This window comes from Botrytis sinoallii (assembly GCF_014898435.1).
Source record: "Botrytis sinoallii strain Bc 23 chromosome Unknown BSIN_006, whole genome shotgun sequence".
In the NCBI taxonomy this organism is placed as follows: Eukaryota; Fungi; Ascomycota; class Leotiomycetes; order Helotiales; family Sclerotiniaceae; genus Botrytis; species Botrytis sinoallii.
The window spans coordinates 2,725,050-2,742,700 of NW_024066033.1; the positions used below are offsets into that span (position 1 = coordinate 2,725,050).

The 17,651-nt window shown below is 43.2% G+C and overlaps 5 protein-coding genes across 5 annotated transcripts; 3 read left to right on the plus strand and 2 right to left on the minus strand.

The window, feature by feature from the left end:
* Window positions 1-884: 884 nt before the first annotated feature.
* On the plus strand, window positions 885-7,988 carry EAF02_004496 (uncharacterized protein; the record flags this gene model as incomplete). Its single annotated transcript, XM_038900544.1, has 4 exons — window positions 885-979; window positions 1,030-3,737; window positions 3,872-7,692; window positions 7,749-7,988. The coding sequence occupies 4 exons, from the start codon at window positions 885-887 to the stop codon at window positions 7,986-7,988; spliced, it is 6,864 nt and encodes a 2,287-aa protein (XP_038760251.1).
* Window positions 7,989-8,382: 394 nt separating this feature from the next.
* Window positions 8,383-10,394, minus strand: EAF02_004497 (uncharacterized protein; the record flags this gene model as incomplete). The annotated part of the gene is made up of 3 exons (XM_038900545.1): window positions 8,383-8,723; window positions 8,778-10,115; window positions 10,175-10,394. 3 exons carry the CDS (start codon window positions 10,392-10,394, stop codon window positions 8,383-8,385), a joined length of 1,899 nt encoding a protein of 632 aa, XP_038760252.1.
* Window positions 10,395-13,243: 2,849 nt separating this feature from the next.
* Window positions 13,244-13,765, plus strand: EAF02_004498 (uncharacterized protein; the record flags this gene model as incomplete). The annotated part of the gene is made up of 1 exon (XM_038900546.1): window positions 13,244-13,765. The coding sequence occupies one exon, from the start codon at window positions 13,244-13,246 to the stop codon at window positions 13,763-13,765; it is 522 nt and encodes a 173-aa protein (XP_038760253.1).
* A 536-nt stretch (window positions 13,766-14,301) lies between these two features.
* On the plus strand, window positions 14,302-15,039 carry EAF02_004499 (uncharacterized protein; the record flags this gene model as incomplete). The annotated part of the gene is made up of 1 exon (XM_038900547.1): window positions 14,302-15,039. The coding sequence occupies one exon, from the start codon at window positions 14,302-14,304 to the stop codon at window positions 15,037-15,039; it is 738 nt and encodes a 245-aa protein (XP_038760254.1).
* An 893-nt stretch (window positions 15,040-15,932) lies between these two features.
* Window positions 15,933-16,487, minus strand: EAF02_004500 (uncharacterized protein; the record flags this gene model as incomplete). Its single annotated transcript, XM_038900548.1, has 1 exon — window positions 15,933-16,487. One exon carries the CDS (start codon window positions 16,485-16,487, stop codon window positions 15,933-15,935), a length of 555 nt encoding a protein of 184 aa, XP_038760255.1.
* Window positions 16,488-17,651: the final 1,164 nt, after the last annotated feature.

Here is a 17,651-nt window from a genome sequence, read left to right on the forward strand (position 1 = left end):
CAAATATATGAAGATCTAATCGCAAACTCTTCCGATTTTGATTGTAGAGTTACAATTTGGCCAGGTTATTGCAGGAAATCAAGAATTTTGATTAGACCACCCTGCTATTCAGTAATGTTGGGAGGTAGTATTGTAGAAAGATGGCAAATAAGAAGTCGATATGTATATGCGGCTGAGACGCCTGAGCAGGCTCAAGGTAAAGTGACTAGTCGCACACCTGGATGTCATCTAGCTGTCAGATTGCTTCTTCCTAAAAGCTAGAGCCACCTAGAAAAATGATAAATTTAGCCCGTCACGTGAAAGCTAGGGCTTCGAGTGTGGCTAAGGAAACTTTTGATGTTTTGCGATGTCGAGCCATGGCTGGATATTGTGTCGTACAGCTCAGCAGCACAGAACGATTGTATTCGATACTCATCAAATGAGGAAATCTGCAAAAAATGCTGCGTGGGATGGGTACCTCTAACACTTTGATTAGATTTCCGCAACGGAACAGTCCGGGAATATTGATCTGTATTCAATGGAGAACTTGCCATCGTGATGGATAAATACAAACCTGGCAGGCTCTCTTGCCGCACTTACATGAACCGCACACCATCTAATGGCTCGGTGCGCGGGGATCGGTAAGTCAACCTCATTGTGATCCTAGTGATTGTAATGGTGGGAGCAGGGCTCATGGAATGGAAGGTGTTGAGACACCTAATACTCATGCCATCCATCAGTCTCGAGGCTTCTTCGTCTTAATTCTCATTCGCCTTTTCCAATAGCAACATTTCTTTGATGGTTTTTGACTTTACACATTCTCTGTCGTAGAGTAATCTTTTTTCCATCGCAAAATAGTTCATCGGACGCAGTCTTACCAACTCCAGTCAAGAGCTATTGGATCAATGCAGCGCAAGATTTTTTTGCTGCTGTTTCTAGCCTCGCAGGCCGGTGCAGATGGTACAGATGTCACGAACAATCTGTTCTCGGACCTAGGGCCGTAAGTATTGGAAGTTCGAGCATAAAGTTTCATCGCTGATACAATCTCAGGCTTCTGGCCTTGTTTGGTGAAACTTTTGCCCAACAATTCCTGAGAGAATCTTTCACATGGCTTGACCACATAATCTTCGCCATGGCTCCATTGGGCATCATTACTGCTATTATAGGCGCCATTCGCGTTGGCGGTCCACCCCAGCTGAAAGCTTTGATCGGTCGTGCACGAGAGAATCGAGCCTCTGCAGAGCTTGATTTCATGTCCTCAACTTCACATGAGGTATCCGAGTTATGGAATGGACACAGTATAGTCCGGACCATGGGGAAAGGTGAAGTTAAACAAATACTCTTTCTGAAGGGACGTGATCCTACGGAGAAATTTGGTCTCTTCACTTTGTCTGACCCTGAAATATTAAAACATATGACAAAAAAGGTACGTCTGGGTCCTGTGTCTTCGTTTGAATTGGAAATGACACGTTCGATGCTTTCAAAAGCATATAGTGATCCACTCATCGATATACTAAAGGAACTATGGCGAAATAAGACACAGGAGCTGTGGAAAAGAACAAGTGTATCAAAAAGCCCTAACAACGACTCACACAACAACATGTCTGGAGGAACCAATTCCAAGGAGGGTCATTTTAAAAACGACGGCTTGGATCGAGCTCCGAATATTTCTTTAAATATACATCCTAAGCAAAACAGAAGAGAATTGTTTGTTGCTGCCGTTCTGGGCATCATTCTTCAGGCGGGAGTCATTATCTTTTCTGCCTTTGTTGCCTACGACAATCGATTCGGAGCTGCGGTAGGCGGACGCCCAAGCGCTTATGCGTTCCCGACTTTGGCTAGTGGGACAGCTGTGCTGGTCATCGGAATGGGTATTTGCGCTTCAGTCATTGGAGAGAGCACCCATGAGAGTGTGTGGGAATTAGCAGATGGCAATGTTACAACGCAGCGGGTCGAAGGAAATCACCAGCCAAAATTCAAAGATTCCAGTGAAGATGTAGAAACAGGAGGTGCAAATGATTCTCATAATTACCATAAGCATTTATGGAGAAGAGTTTTTGGGGTATTCTTCAAAATTCCAATGAAAGACGGCGAAAGAAAGACTAGATCTTCGTTTGAAGGACACAAGCCCAATGCAAAGAAGGGTGATTCAGAGTCCCGAAAATTTCTTGTTTTCTGGCTTCAACAGCGCTTTGTTGTCAGCGACCAGACCTTCGATTCATATATGCTTATGGCAAGAATGGAAAAGGAACTAATCATGACCTCTTGCCGCGGCGACAAACAGTCTTTGGGTGCCGAATCTTCACATCCTATCATCGAAGATAGTTCCAACAAAACAGGGGCTTCTCAAACGTCCAGCCTCCAAATTCAGCCTCCAAATACTGTATCTAATAGAAGTGCTAGATCCTCCCACTCTTGTTCGATGACGTCCAAGACTCAAAACCCTCCTCTACCGTCAAAACAGATCCCACCATATGAGTCAACTTCCAAGTGGATCAACACGCTCTGCATCATAGGGACATCTACAGGAATCATTGGATTTATATTGCAGTTTGAAGGCTTTCGCGGCATCAGCTGGGTATGTTCAATTGCACAGCTTGTTGCCATTTCGATAATGACTGTTGTTCGTGCCATTATTCGTCGGGGTATGCTGGATAAACCTATCGCCCAGAAGATTCCGGAGAAATTTGAAATTGACTGGCTTGCACTCAGGATTGGTAATGATGACAAGTACTTGAGCGATCTTAGCAAATCTACAGCTCGTCACACAGATATGCCTCCCTGTCATTCTTCATGGAAAATCTGCAGTCAAATAAATCCAACCGTTCAAGTGACTTCCGGATTCATGCCCATCACCAATGAGTCGATAGTTCAGGAAATTGTTACAGTACGGAAACGAATCGACGAGTTGACTGCTGAGCGTGTTCTTGGCCCAAGTGAATTGCCAACACCTCGAATTACCAACGTATGCGCCGGTAGCCGAGAAATCCCTGTCCAGGTGGAACCAAATACTTCTGACTCGACAATACCTGAATCCTACGATCCTATCCAAGGGTCCGGAGCAGCGCCTGAAGCTCTCATAAGAGAGTGTCTCCAAATACTCACCACTTGGGAGAAGCCCACTGCGTCTTGGGACCCTGCTAAGAATGAGCCAATGATGCAGAAATGTGTACGCATTCGGAAACGTCTACAGGAGCTCACTGACTGGTGGGAAACCAATGAAAAATGCTTCAAGGGTCAGAAGGTACTCAACGTACGAAACCGTCTTCGACAGCTCACTGGCTGGTCTGATCCGGTAATAAAAGCCAACGCTGCCTCTGTAGCCTCAGCAATCGAAAAAACTATGAGTTCATTCAAAGAGTGGCCGGGTTCTACTTTTCATTGGCTCATTGACGTAAAGATTGGGAAAGGTGAATACACCGCCACGCAAAAAATTCAACTTCACGCGACAAAGACTGAAAAAGGAAATCTAAAAGGAAACCTATGGAGCGTCTCCGCCGAAGACATTGAGTCAATTCTTTCGTTGTGGATGTATCATCTGAGTGATGATCACCAGAGCGGTAACCGGGCTCAGAATAGCACCGAGAATATTGCTCGTGATATACACTCCTTTCAACGAGTCATCGGCCCCTTAAGATCTACACTCAAAAGAGATGTGGCGTGGTGGGCCGGTATTGAGAGTGCTGAAGCACTTGGTGAGTTTTCATGGGATGGTAAAAATGACACACAATGTCTCAGCATGGGTTTTGATCTGCCAGGTAAACCTAATATCTTCTTTATTTCTCACCTACAGCCTGCTCAACATTAGGCATTAGTCATATTTATCAAGAGGGTTCCCATGGTTATTCCGGGATAGCATGAATACTCGACAATTTTCTAACATTTCGAATAGCAGAAGTCGACCACAACAAAATTGCTAAGGGAGCATATTCCCCAAAATTCTCATACTATGCCATGATCGCCAGTGTTTCGAAGGAGAAGTTTCTCGCTCAACATATTTTTTCCACCTTTTTGTGGGCAATTGTAAATTTCTTGCCACTATCTGAGAGGGGAAACAAACACCCAACAGAAGTTGTGTTACCAGGAAATGATGAGCTCAGACTAAATGAGGAGCACCCGAACTGGAATTCTTTACGATTAACCAACAAAAAAATCAAGCAAATGACCAAAGCCGTCGAGAGTTCTGGCCTGGGAACGTTGGAAGACGCTAATTTACTGATAATACCCCCACTTAGCTATTCTGACAAACTCCCTAACGAAGACATTGTAGACGTAGTACGAAAAAACGCCAAAGATAATGAACTGGGCTATCGGGATTCTGCTTGCAATCTTTATAGAAAATTACTGATACTGTGCGACGATCTACCACCAGAGGGTAATTTTGTCTACAAAGTAGTCAGCACTACCGTTGACTTCCTTGTGACTGCTACATCCGCCTCAGAAACTAAGAAATACATGGAAACGTCTGATGTAAAATTGGAGAAGAGTAAAAGAAAGTTGGTCGCTGTCTTAAGATCTAATCATAAAACATGTCTATATATGCTGCAGTCACTTTATGCAAAGCAAGGTCGGCTCAAGAACTTTGGAAAGGCAGGCTTGTTAGACGATAAAACCAAAGACAAGGTCAAAATATCGGCAAGAAACGGGCAGACAATTTTACACAAAGAAGTTATCGAGGATAATAAGTTCTCTCTGAATGGAGGACACATGAGCCAATTCGTCGGTGCTGCTGATATACTTGGTTGGACACCTCTACACTACGCAGTGATTTATTCTTTGGAAGCAGTGCAGAAATTAGTGGAGAAGGGGGAAGATCTAGTTAATAGATGTGACCTTGCCGGCCGTACCCCCCTGCACTACGCCGTTATGAAACAAAAGGTCGACTCGAAGCAAGTCAATGCAGAAGAAATTATCAAAAAACTCTTGTTCGCCAACGCAATACCATCACAGGGGAGAGATGGCCTTGTTCCATTACATTGGGCCGTGAAAACAGGAAATATTGGAGCCACTAAACAACTTCTGGAATCGCAGCTGCATGTAAAGACACTGAATTTCAAAGATTATTCGGACATGACTCCTTTCCACTTTGCAGCTCTCGGTGGAAATCCAGAAATTGTGGAAATACTTCTCAAAAAAATAGTCAACGCCCAGGATCTCAATGCGCAGAACAGGCTTGGACGGACTGCACTACATGTCGCAGTGAAGGGCATAAACACCGATGGATCTTCTAATAGAGCCAAGATCATCGAAATGCTTATCGACAAAGAGGCAAGTGTTGAGATCAAAGACAAAGATGACAAAAAAGCTTTAGACGTGGCTGTTGAGATGGAGCAGAAAATGAAGAGCCCTCCTCTGCCGCGACCAGATCTCGATGGGGAGCCCAGTCACCATGTAGATGATTCAGGCGGAACCCTGGAAAGTGAACACCGGGACAATCCAGACAATTCAAACAGCAAAGTTGGTGTCGATGAGAAAGCTAAGAAGTCGAAAAATGCTGGGAAGGCGGAAATACCTTCAAAAGAAGAACAGCTAGCTTCGGTAATTAAATCATTATTGAAACAAGAAAATTTAACTGTTAACGGCGGGAAACTATTGCTCTGGGCTGTTAAAAACAACTTTAAGACACCTTTCGAATTTCTCATTGACTCGAAGGAAATCGCGGTAGACATCAGCCAACTTAAGACCGATAATGGACGATCAATCCTCCACTTAGCAGTGCATGCTAAGTCCGACACGATGATAGAAAGTATACTGGAGCGGTGGAGGCCTAGCAATAGTTCTTCTCCTTCGAAGCCATCATCGTATATCGATCTAGCCGATGATTATGGCCTCACTGCGCTCATGCTGGCAGTATCTCAAGGATACGAGCCTGGAGTCAAAAAGCTTCTTGCAGCTGGCGTTGACAAAGATCTCAGAGACATGAATGGACGCACAGCTCTTTCTTGGGGAGCAGAGCGCGGCCAGCTAGACATCTTAAATCAATTCATAAAAAGCGGCGTCACTCTAAAAAATGAGCCCGTGACAAAAGATTCACCCATGTTTATTGCTGTCGAGAATGGCAAACACGAGGCAATAGAACTATTTCTTGCCAACGGTGCGGACTCCAATGAAGTTGACCCTGACGGAGATAATGTTCTCTCCTATGCAGTGACATGTGGATATACAGAATGTGTCAAGGTTTTAATTGACCATGGTGCTGACCTTGAGAAGAGAAATAGCACATACGAGCAGACAGCACTCTCTGTCGCTGCCTGGAAGGGCAACCTCGAAATGGTCAAACTTCTTTTGACTTTCGGTGCTAGATTGGAGGCCCAAGACACGGATGGCTGGACTCCACTTATCTGGGCATTGAACTTCGAGCATCCGAAGGTCGTGATGTTTCTACTCGGTGAAGAAGTTAAGAGCGCCCTGAATAAAGATCAATATATGGAGCAGCTCCATCCTGCAATGTCTTTGGCGTACAACACTGGTGATGGGGATCTCATGAATCTATTGTTAGATCTAGGTGTGGATCCTAATGTACAAGAAGCCGTCAGTGGATCGACAGCTTTAATAGAAGCAAGTAGGAGGGGCTTTTTACGGAATGTAGAGCTGCTGTTAAGGAATGGAGTGGACATAAATGCGATGGATGATACTGGGGAGACGCCAATTTCATTGGCGATTCGCTATGAATTTAATGAAATCACGAAATGCCTCTTAGGCCCAGAAGCAAATATTGAAATGACAAATGGAGCAAAAGAAACGCCACTTCTGTCAGCAGCTCGTTACGACAATGAAATCATCACCGGATTGCTCTTAGATAGGGGGGCGAATACAAATATCGCATCCAACACAGGTGAGACACCACTGTTATGGGCTACTCGCAATGGAAATGAAATTATCACAAAGTTACTTTTAGAGAAGGAAGCGCTTGTCAATACTGCAAACAACTCCAATGAGACACCCTTATCACTAGCGGTTCTCAACAGGAATTTGGATAGCATCAAATTACTTCTGAGTAAAGGAGCCGATATAGAACAGGAATGGGGCAGTTATGAACGAAATTGCCTATTGCAAGCTATTTATGCAGAAGACGAGGAACTTGTATTGTTGTTGTTAGAGTCAGGTGCAAAACCTAAAAGAGAACAGAAGCATACTAGAAATGCACTACAAGAAGCTATTTGGTGGAGAGCCGAGAACATTGTAGATCATCTTTTATCTTTCGGCGCTAGTGCGGAATCGAAAGACATGCAAGGAAGAACCGCAATTCAGTTCGCAGCACAAATCGGCGCTTATTCAATACTGAGAAAGCTATTCAGAGAAAGTTCTGAAGGATTGAATCTGCTCGGACCAACTTTCCATGATCTACAGGACCGGGACCTCATACACCACACTTTTGTCAGCGGATCGATGGATATGATATCTTACCTAATAGTTCGCTTCTCTCCCAATGAACATGACTATCACCGGAAAGACATCAATGGCTGGACTCCCCTTCACTGGGCTGCGCAGGCTGGCGACTTGGAAGTTGTGAAAATGCTTCTTGGACTAGACTTTCACCCGGATGTCAAAGAACTAGAATCAATCAAGAACTGGACTCCACGGCAAATCGCAAGCTATAACAAGCACAACGAGATTGTGGAATTCCTTAAGCCGTTTTCTAGTTCCGATGAAGTTCTGCCCTCAGCAGGTATGTCACACGGGTCACTTGTCTGCGATGGGTGCAATTGTAAGGTGAGTAAACGAAAGAAGTGTATTCATCTAAACCTTTACTAACTCAAACAACAAAGATGCGCGGCTTCCGTTTCCATTGTCAAAACTGCGAAGACTTTGATTTTTGCGAAAAATGCAAGGTCACAAGTGATGCGACACACCCAAACCACGAGTTCGATGAGATTGGCCCAAAACGAGAAACTGAACCGGAACAGGAGGTTAGCCGACAGCAGGAGATTGGTTTAGAGCAAGATGACTCTTCCAGTGAGAACCAGTCCGCATATGAGGATTCTGTCAAAGATGATGTTGCCACTTAAATGGTTCCTTGATTGCTTCCTTTGAAGGCTTTGAATACGGTTTTAAGAATACCATTGCTGCTTATTCAGATGAAGAAACCGAGGAGCCGGTCGTCGCAGCAGCAGGAGCTGCTACTTGAATATAAGATGAAGTGTGATATTATCTATGTGTTCATCCAAAATTCATATAGAGACGATAGCAATATGTTCGCTTCTATATAACAATCTGCAGTCACTTTGCACTCAAAATTTTTCGCATCTGATCATGAGGTTCACGACATGACTAATAAAACCAAATTTGCGCGTAATCATTATATCATTAGAATTATCTATTCATTATGCTTCATGCATTCATTTTACCGACCACCTAGCCACCATCTCCTCTATGATACCAGCCAATCCAGTTGAGTTTTATCTAGTTGGCCCCAGCAAGTTTCAATAACTCTGGGAAGTTAGGAGTACCGAATCCAGTAGCGGGATCCCAACCTTCAGTGACAGGGAAACCAGCAGTATCGCATCCAACGGCACTTCCGCTGAGGATATCGGTGAATCCCTTGTATCCCTTACTGTACAACCATGGGTTCAAGAAACCAAGCACTGGTTTACCCTTGGAGAGAAGCGCATCGTTGACGAGAGCAATGATACCGGACATGAGAGGTGTAGAGGCAGAGGTACCGGAGATGGAGCCGTAAGTTTGATTCCACACATAGGCGAAGTAGAAACCTTGGGCAGAGATATCAGGGTATGCGCGGCCAGCTGGAAGTTATTAGTGATGTTTCTATACGCAAGGTGAGAAGAGAAGGCACTTACTTTTGTTGTAGAGACCATCGAAAGTACCATTGAGTTTCTTGACGTAAGCAGAAACAACCTTTTCTTGGTATGAAGGTCTAGCAAAGTAGTTACTGAACCCAGCACCAGTAGACCAACCACCATGATAAACACCGCTGATGGGATCAATACCAGTAGCACGATAAGCAGCAACTTCTGGCTCGAAGAATTTGGTAGCTCCAACAGAGGTAATGTATGGGCAACTTGTTGGGAAATCTGGAACGAACATTGTGGTGTTCTTTCCATCATTGGAGATACATGTACCATTGTCTCCAACTCCATAATCTCCGGAGGAGAAAAGAACGGATACACCTCTAGCACCCAATTGAGCGAGTTGTTCGCAGACACGCTTGGCATAGAATTCGGGAACAGTTTGTTCTTCATCGCCGTAAGATGTACTAATAACTTGAGGAATTTCGGAGGTAGGTTGTGCGAGAACGTAATTTAACCAGTCGGCATATGGCTCGTTGGTGTTTTTAGACGTACCAATTGAAGCATTGAAAGGTGGTTGTCCACCGGTTGAGTAGGCAGTAATTGGGGTTGGGTAACTGATTCCAGTGATAGCTGTGAGATCGAGATTGGCTTCTTTGCCAAGTCCATCTGCCAATTGCTCAGCGGTGAGAGTGGTGTTTTGAACTGGCCCACCGTTTATAGAGACGTATTTAAATTGATATGCAGAAGCTACTGCATCTGGGCGATACTTGAGTAAGAACAAGGCATCATCTGCTCTGATGGGAACTTCTCCAAGGAAATTGTTGAATCCAATCTTGTTCTTTCCAGCCGCCTTTGGCTTGTATTTTCCGGTTCCATAGAGAGCTTGGAAGCATTCTGGAGATACTGCAGCAACGTCACACAGTGCCGAAAGCGTGGTGTTCGATGGAGGAGTATATCCAGATGGAGTATGTCCTGCACTAAGTTGACCTTCAATAACGTTGGTGTGTCTTGAGTTAATCTTTGCTTCTCTTGGGTTGTAACTAGATCTTGGTGCGGCACGCATGAATGAAGTTGTTGGTTGAATGGCATCAATATGCTGATGAAGATGCATAGGAAGTGACCAATTTGGAGTACGAATAATCTGACCACCAGCTTCATGCTCATAAACATGGTACTCAGTATCGAGCAAGCGCTCGGCATCCTTGACTGGAATGGAGAGATGGATCCAATCCTTTGCACTACTGTATCTTAAGCTTGAAGCGTCAATTCCGTTCTCAAGAAGCCATTCGTGAGTGGAATCAAGAGTTTGAGATGATGGTCTAACTAATTCATCGACTTCCTCGGAAGTCAAATGATTGCCGTACTTTTGGTGGGATGGATCGGAAACTGTAAAGAATATGTTAGTTCTGTCGATTCGAATGCAACAGGTTGAAACTTTAACTAACCCTGATACAATTGTCTCTCAAGTTCTTCAAATTGACTCTGCTTCAATGCGATATTCAAATTAATGATACCTTCAGCAGGAGCACGAGCAACTCTCTTCCATTGTCTAGGAACATAATGTCTTTCCTTGACCGCATAGTTTGTTCTCGAGCGAATGACTGAACCCGCGAGAGCTGATTGAGCAGCCAAAGCTGTAGAAATGAGAATCGAGAATCCAACCATGATCACAGCTTCAAAGAACGGTATGAATTTAAGATGAGTAGGATGATAGAGATGGAGAACAACAGAACATGAGAGCTTGGGGAATATGTAGTAAAAGTAGACCCTGTTAAACTTTCCATTTTCTGGTACCTCAAACCCCGCACGTTAAACCTAGTTGCAGCTGTCATGTAACTTTACATTTAGTGAATCCCAATTAGGAAGGTGTATATATGTTATACGACTTCACGATAAGACGTAAATTGATTGATTTAGTAACGAAAGTCTTGGAAATGTTGAGAATCGAGTAAATTACGGAAGAAGGTACTAGATTTGGAGAAGATCAATACCTCTTTCATTATTTCCATACTCATGGTAAAATATTGTCCCTGGTAATATAAATTAGTTGTTGAATGTTGTGATGGGATGGGAAAATGATGGTTGCTTATCCGAGCTGACGGACCTTTACCGAAAAGGAAGGTGGGGTCAGGGATATTTGCTGTCATTATCACATAATCCATGATAATCCATGAAACAAGTTGTTAGACGATAACATTATATATCCTCAATTGATAAAAGTAGATAACGTGATTGGCTAATGGTCGGAAATCCCCGAGTCTTGGTACTGCTGGTACCTTAAGCTACTTTTGTACCTGGCAAATTTAGTCGGGACAATGCAACCTCTAGATTTCCCAAGAAGGTGGCGTTACCATGTGGCGAGGAAGGTTATGTGCGGGTCAAATTCGGAAAGAGATCCGGTGGATAAAGGGAGTAAGATGTGATAATGTGATGGTGTGATGATATCGTGTACATTTGTACATCCGAGCTCGCGACGAGGTACTTTCTGTCGGTGAACCACGTAGAGCATTCCCGATATGGGGATGCAATTCGTATCCTTCAGCTGTTCGTCGAATGGAAATTGGATGTTTTCAAGTCGTTGTAAGATGTGATGACAATGGCCCACTTGATGTCTTTATCGTTGTAGAAAGAGACCCTTCGAGTAGTTCTATCTCTTCGTAGATGTTGATATGATTGAACCCATATCAGGAGCACAGTTAACCGATTCACCTACCTCCCCAACCTCCGTAATATGAACATGCAAAGGGTAAGAATACTACCAAATTGCACCATTTAGACCATCTCTGCCATTAAGCGTTATCATGAAGGAGCGGGTCCCAACTGATTGATCTTCGAAGGTTGTCCAAGGGTGCTCCAGGCACTACCAGACGAGTACTGATAATATGTCTTCCTTCATTGCAGAAATTCTGAGATAAAGATGAAACATTGATTAATGCAATAGATCCAAGTTACTACGTAGTGATGAGAGATAGGAAGAAGACATAGATAGACATAGAAGAACAGTTACTGCAATCATTTTTTTATCCAATTTGTTTACATAATCCATCGAATCACCGCTTTATTCTGCCAATGTATCACGTGAAAACAGCCCGACAATCTTATTTTGTTGCATATCTGAAAAAAAGATCAGTTTCTTCAACCACCTCCAGATTTAGACAAGAAAATAAGAAAATTCCCATCGTCTGGGAATAAGAACCATCCCGAAAAGTTATTTCCGGAGATGTTCAAAGTCCAAAAAAAAGTAGACTCACCGCCCGGAAAATGAAAGCGGCAGAATGGCGATGATTTCTCTCTCTCTCATGTAAGCGTGCCTCTCTCTGGATTTGTGCACAACTATTTTCTAGCATAAAAATTGTCTTTTCAATCTATATCTATTTGAGCTCGATAAGTAACATTGTTCGACGTACTATACGATGGAATCTAGGCTATCCATAACACGGATGTATCTCTTTCTCAGAACTCACACAGCGGCATAGGTCACTCACCCTCAAGCGCACCAAAGGTACAAACTTGGAAATGGTGCCTGCATCTAATCATTCACACAAGCTCTCAGCCGACATGTCAAAGCATATGGAGAAGCTCGGAAGCTAGAGGATGAGCCCGGCATTCTAAGTTCTGGGGATCAGATATACTTCGCGGGGTAAGGTACCCGTGGGCCTCGGCCAGGTACCGTGCAGAAACAGCAAACAGGTGATTGCGCGATGAAAAACATTCTGCCCTCTCGATCTCCTCCAAACTGTACAAAATGTAAGGAGTGAGGATCATTGTTCCTCTAATGTTGCTCGAACCCTTCTGCAGAACGATTGATCGCTATCACATCTTGACACGTGCCTCGCGTGCCAGCCACATGTGCCGAATGGCCCAGGCGGTTCGGTTAACCCCATGGTAATGGCTTGTGAATAGTTTCGGTGTCTATCAAATAGCGTTGCACATCACAACGCTATTCAATGCAGCCCACGGTAGATCGTTTGGTACCTTGTTTTCAGCTACTTCAACAGTTTGTCAATCATCCGCAGGCTCTATCTACAGCCTCTTTGATGATATATTTATGTCTTCAATTGAGCAGCTGTCTAGGACTCGACAGTTCGTGTGGGTTGATCTAAAGCTGAGAATAATTGTATAATTTGATTCAAGCCATTCTCGCATAAGCTGCTGTTTTCTAATATTCAATCTTCTTCAGTCTATAACTGAATCGATCCAACGATTCCAAACTGATGATCCGATCCACCATTAGCGAGCACCAAGGCTTGGTTACAGGTTACTATATCTGGAAAGATGTTAATCCTAGATCGGGAATAATTGTCGATTGATGAAGGATCCCTCCCTAGTGGGCGATCTCTCAATAAGCACTTCCTATAAAAGTTTATCCTCGCCTTGCCTTCTTCGCCTTGCCTTCTTTACTCGCCCAGACTTTGTACTTCTTGCAATCTTTTTCCCTTGATTTTTTGAGTCATCCATGTCAAAAGCTTGATATACTTTCACAGTCCATCGTACATCACTCCTTGTAACTCAAAATGGTATCTATCAAAGCCCTCCTCTTGTGGCCCTCGACCGCATTAGCCCTTACAACCGTCACCCAAGTGATAAACGACATCACAACCCTCGACAACAATGTCCGAGCTCTCACTTCCCAAACCGCCCTTTACAACGGTGGTCTCATCCCAGCCGCTCCCCTTCTCAGCTCTCTCACAGCAGTCTATCTTTCTCTTCTACAAGGTGTCACAGACTCCGCTCTCTTGCCTCCTTCAATATCAGAATCAGACGCACAATCACTCATTGAACATGTGAATGTTACTCTCGCAATCGACAATCCTATTGCCGTAAATACCCTGAAGGGGAAAAAGCAATTGTTCAAGGAGCAAGGATTGGATGGTGCTATTGTGGCTGGTCTAGGCTTGTTGCTGTTGGGACATGAGGCTTTTACGAATAACGTGCTACAGAGACTTCCAGAAGATCAGAGTGCGGATGGACAGGAGGTTACGCAGATTATTACGGTAGCTTTGACGGATGGAATCCATTATTTTGAAAGTCCTTGAAGAGGAGGAGTTCTGGAGAGTAGTTGGAAGCTGAATAGGTTGTATGGGGGGGAGGGATGCGAGAAGAATAATCTTGTATTCACGATACCAAGTTACCTATATATGAATATTATCACCTACTGTTTTGGATACTGCAAAGAATCAGACATGACAATAATACAAGAGTCAAAGGAACCCTGGAGCCAGCTCGCGTAAGTTGTAGAACCGACCTTCTACTGAACATTCATTCATTTCACTTCAATTCTTCTTTTTCACTTGGTCCAATTCATTAGCTAGCAAACAAAGCCCAAGTGGAACAACATGTAATCTTTTACCCCGCCTTTCTTCGCTTCTATTCAAATGTCTTTATCAACATCATTTCTTTTCTATAATGTGAGTAGATATTCTACCATCCACAGACTTTTCACAACACAACCACAACCACAACCACAATATCAATTTTAACATCAACATACTTTCCAATCCAAAGTCCTGACACGTCAAAAAATAATACACCAAGACAACTCACCCATCTTAACTCCCAAACCTGCGCCAAAATGAGCACCTCTACCGGAATCCAACCCAGTTTCTCCCCTCAATCTACCAAAAGTAGCAACCAACCAACCTATTCAACAGATTCAAAGCCCCCAAAATCAACCTACAGAATTCTCAAAGATGCCGGCTTTCGCAGCATGAACGATTTCATGTTCTCACATGGATTGAAATTACATGATGATGAACATCTAGAGCAAGCAAAAGAAATGATTGAGAGGATGAAGGAGGAAGATTTGATGGGGGAGGATCTGATGAGATTGGAGTTTAGGGCGGCTAACGATGAAGAAAATGTGAAGGATCAACGAGGTATGGAGAGCTCGGAAGATGATGATGATGTAGTTGAATTGATCGGAGTTTTGAAGGTGGTTAGTGATGAAGAAGGTGGTGTGGTGGAATCAATCAGGGTTTTGGAGGTGGTTAGTGATGAGGAAGAAGAAGATGGCATAGAAGAGTCAATCGAATTTGCGGACGTGGTTAGTAGTGACGAAGTGGATGATGGATTTCAGGTGTCTGGGGTTGAAATTGTGGAGGAACTGGATAGGGTTTCATCTAGGGAAGAAGAACCGGATGAATGTGTCGATGTTGATGTTGATATTGGTATGGTCGATGATGGAGATGATGGAGATGATGGAGATGATGGAGATGATGGAGATGATGGAGATGATGGAGATGATGGAGATGATGGAGATGATGGAGATGATGGAGATGATGGAGATGATGATTTCTTTTACGATGGTTAATTTCACACCCAAGATGGCGAGGACTATCAGATGGAAATTTCGATTCCACGATAGACTAGTAGTGAAATAAGACTTTATCTCCCTGATAAAGATTTCGGCCTTGGCTCTCATGTTCGTATGGAATTTCTCGATCGTAGTTGGAAGCTTGAGGTATCGTGTTCTTAAAATCATATCTCTCCTTCATTCGCAGCTCAACCGCCATTAAAGCGACTAGATATGGAGAGAACTTCAAATTCGCGCGAGGTAATGAGATTGGGAAGAGAACTTGAGAAGAGAAATCATGCTTCGGTAGGTTAGATACCGAACATTGAAACCTGGGGAATCACACTAACCTGATAGCGTAAGAGTCTCCGGAAGACCTGAAGAGGGCTAGCAAGGTCGAATCACTAATGTGCATTTTCTCACTAATCACATCACAGTTCTAGGAAAAATAAAGTTTGGTAGATCGACATTTCAATTCAGCCGGTGACATTCGCTTCATGGTCAATTCTCTAACGCTAGCCATGCACGAACTAACTAACTATACCACGTGCAAACCATGTGCTCAACCAATGACCCCACTTCTGAGTAATCAGTGATCGATCTCATCGGACGAAACAATGATCTCATAATCCATTAACTCGTCGCTATTACCATTTCTCCTTGCAACGGAACCGCTCGAAAGTGTAAGTACACTCATTGCAATTCCTTGTGTCTTCGCTGCAGGCACGGTGTATTGTATCTGCCTAGCATTGTTGTAGCCTGCTTTGAACTCTCTAGTATCCGATATTACATTATGTTTTTGTCAACCTCCTTTGACAAGATATCATTCCGTCCGGCGGTAATAGAATCTCCTAGCCGGTCTGCTATACCGCTCCATCTTTGATCGTTATTCCAATGAATATTCATCTCCGCTAGCAATTAGAGAAATAAGATTCATCGGAGCTATAATTCATCTCATCACTTGTTTTTTGGGGTATGGGTGCTTGATGTGTGATAAAATTTCTCTTCTCACCCAAAACCTTGGATTTCACAGTCTTGGCATGTTTTTTAATGCCAGCAAATGAGGCAAAGACCTCATTTTCCTTCTCCCTCCCACCATTAATTTCGTTTTCTCTTTGCATCAAGATCTCTTCTTTCGCGTTCTGAACCAAGCAGTCCTCTATTATTCCCTCATTGAACTCCCAGGCCCTCAACATGCGATTCTTCTCATCATCCCTCAAATCATGCGAATCTAAGAATTGCTCTATGTTGACAAATCCAGCTTCTTTCAGGACGCGGCATATGGATCGTGTCTCTTCAAGATCCTGGGGAAGGTTTTGTGGATGGTAAGGAGTTGGGTTGGAGGGACGAAAGAAAGGTGATAAGATTGATGGAAGGTTTTCCGGGTGGTAAGGAGTAGGATTGGCGGGGCGGAGAGAGTCGAGAGGGCAGTGGGCTGGAGCAGGAGAGGCGAAGCTGATACACATTATTGAATGAAGTGTTTAAGTATCTTGTGTTGGTTGAGGCTTTATAAGGAAACTCAATGTAAGCTGAATTGGCTGATAAGCTTCGGAGCCTATGAAATAGTATCAGACTGAGGTGGTTTCATGAAAAGTTTGTCGCTTGATGGTGTGGTAGTTGTGAGTTTTAATACACTGTATAGGGTAAATGTTGGTATTTGAGTAGCTTTTGACGTTACTCATGTGCTTGAAAAATTGTGTGTAGAAAGAAAGGGGGTCAGCTCGTATAAAGAGAGATATATAAGGAGGATAAAGTTCTATACGACGACATCATTGATGTACGTATGTAAAGTCGTGTGATGAGAACTCGTTACCGCATGAATGTGATCAAAGCGAACGAAGAACAGATCCTATGTAATCCGAGTAACGAATAAGCGACAGACGCTGAGGGCATTCCTACGCCATCTCTATTGTAACCCTACACTACAGATGTTCGATTGTCCTTGTTAGCCCCCTTTCGTTCGATGTCCCCTCTTACTTAAAGTTTTCCTCCTCCTTTTATAGTTTTCATCCGTGCTATATCTCTTCATTTGAGGCATTTCTATTTACTATAGAAGAAAAAGTACCGCAAGAAATGAGTTAGAGTATTGGTGCGAGTACAATAGCTTTTTTCACAATTCCTCGACATTTAAAGCAATTTTTTTATGAATGATTCTCACTGTTATTGGCAATGTACAAATTTAAGTTAATGCAAATAGCTCAACGTCAAGTAAAATAATGATCTCATCAATTAATAATGAAAGTAAATAAAGTTTGAAATAAGGTTGGGGTAAGAGAAATCCACAAATGGGAATAGTCTCACTTTTCTAGAACCTTAACCTTATTGCTTCTTTTACTTTCCTGCATATTTATCACTGTTTGTCAATGTTGTGAAACACTGGTCATGATAGATGTATATCGATCGATAACAAAGTGTATCCGTTTTTGTGCATTTACACATACTTTCCCGCCCCCAGCAATTTCACCACCCAGATAAGTTTCTTTTCTTTTGAAAGAGTCTTAGATGGCGACATTCAACATATGAAATGACGATTTCTGACCATCTCAGATGTCGAATGAGTCCTTTGGAAGTTTGATAGTAGATCAATTCGATAATCAGCGATAATCAGCAATATTGATAGCATGTCATTT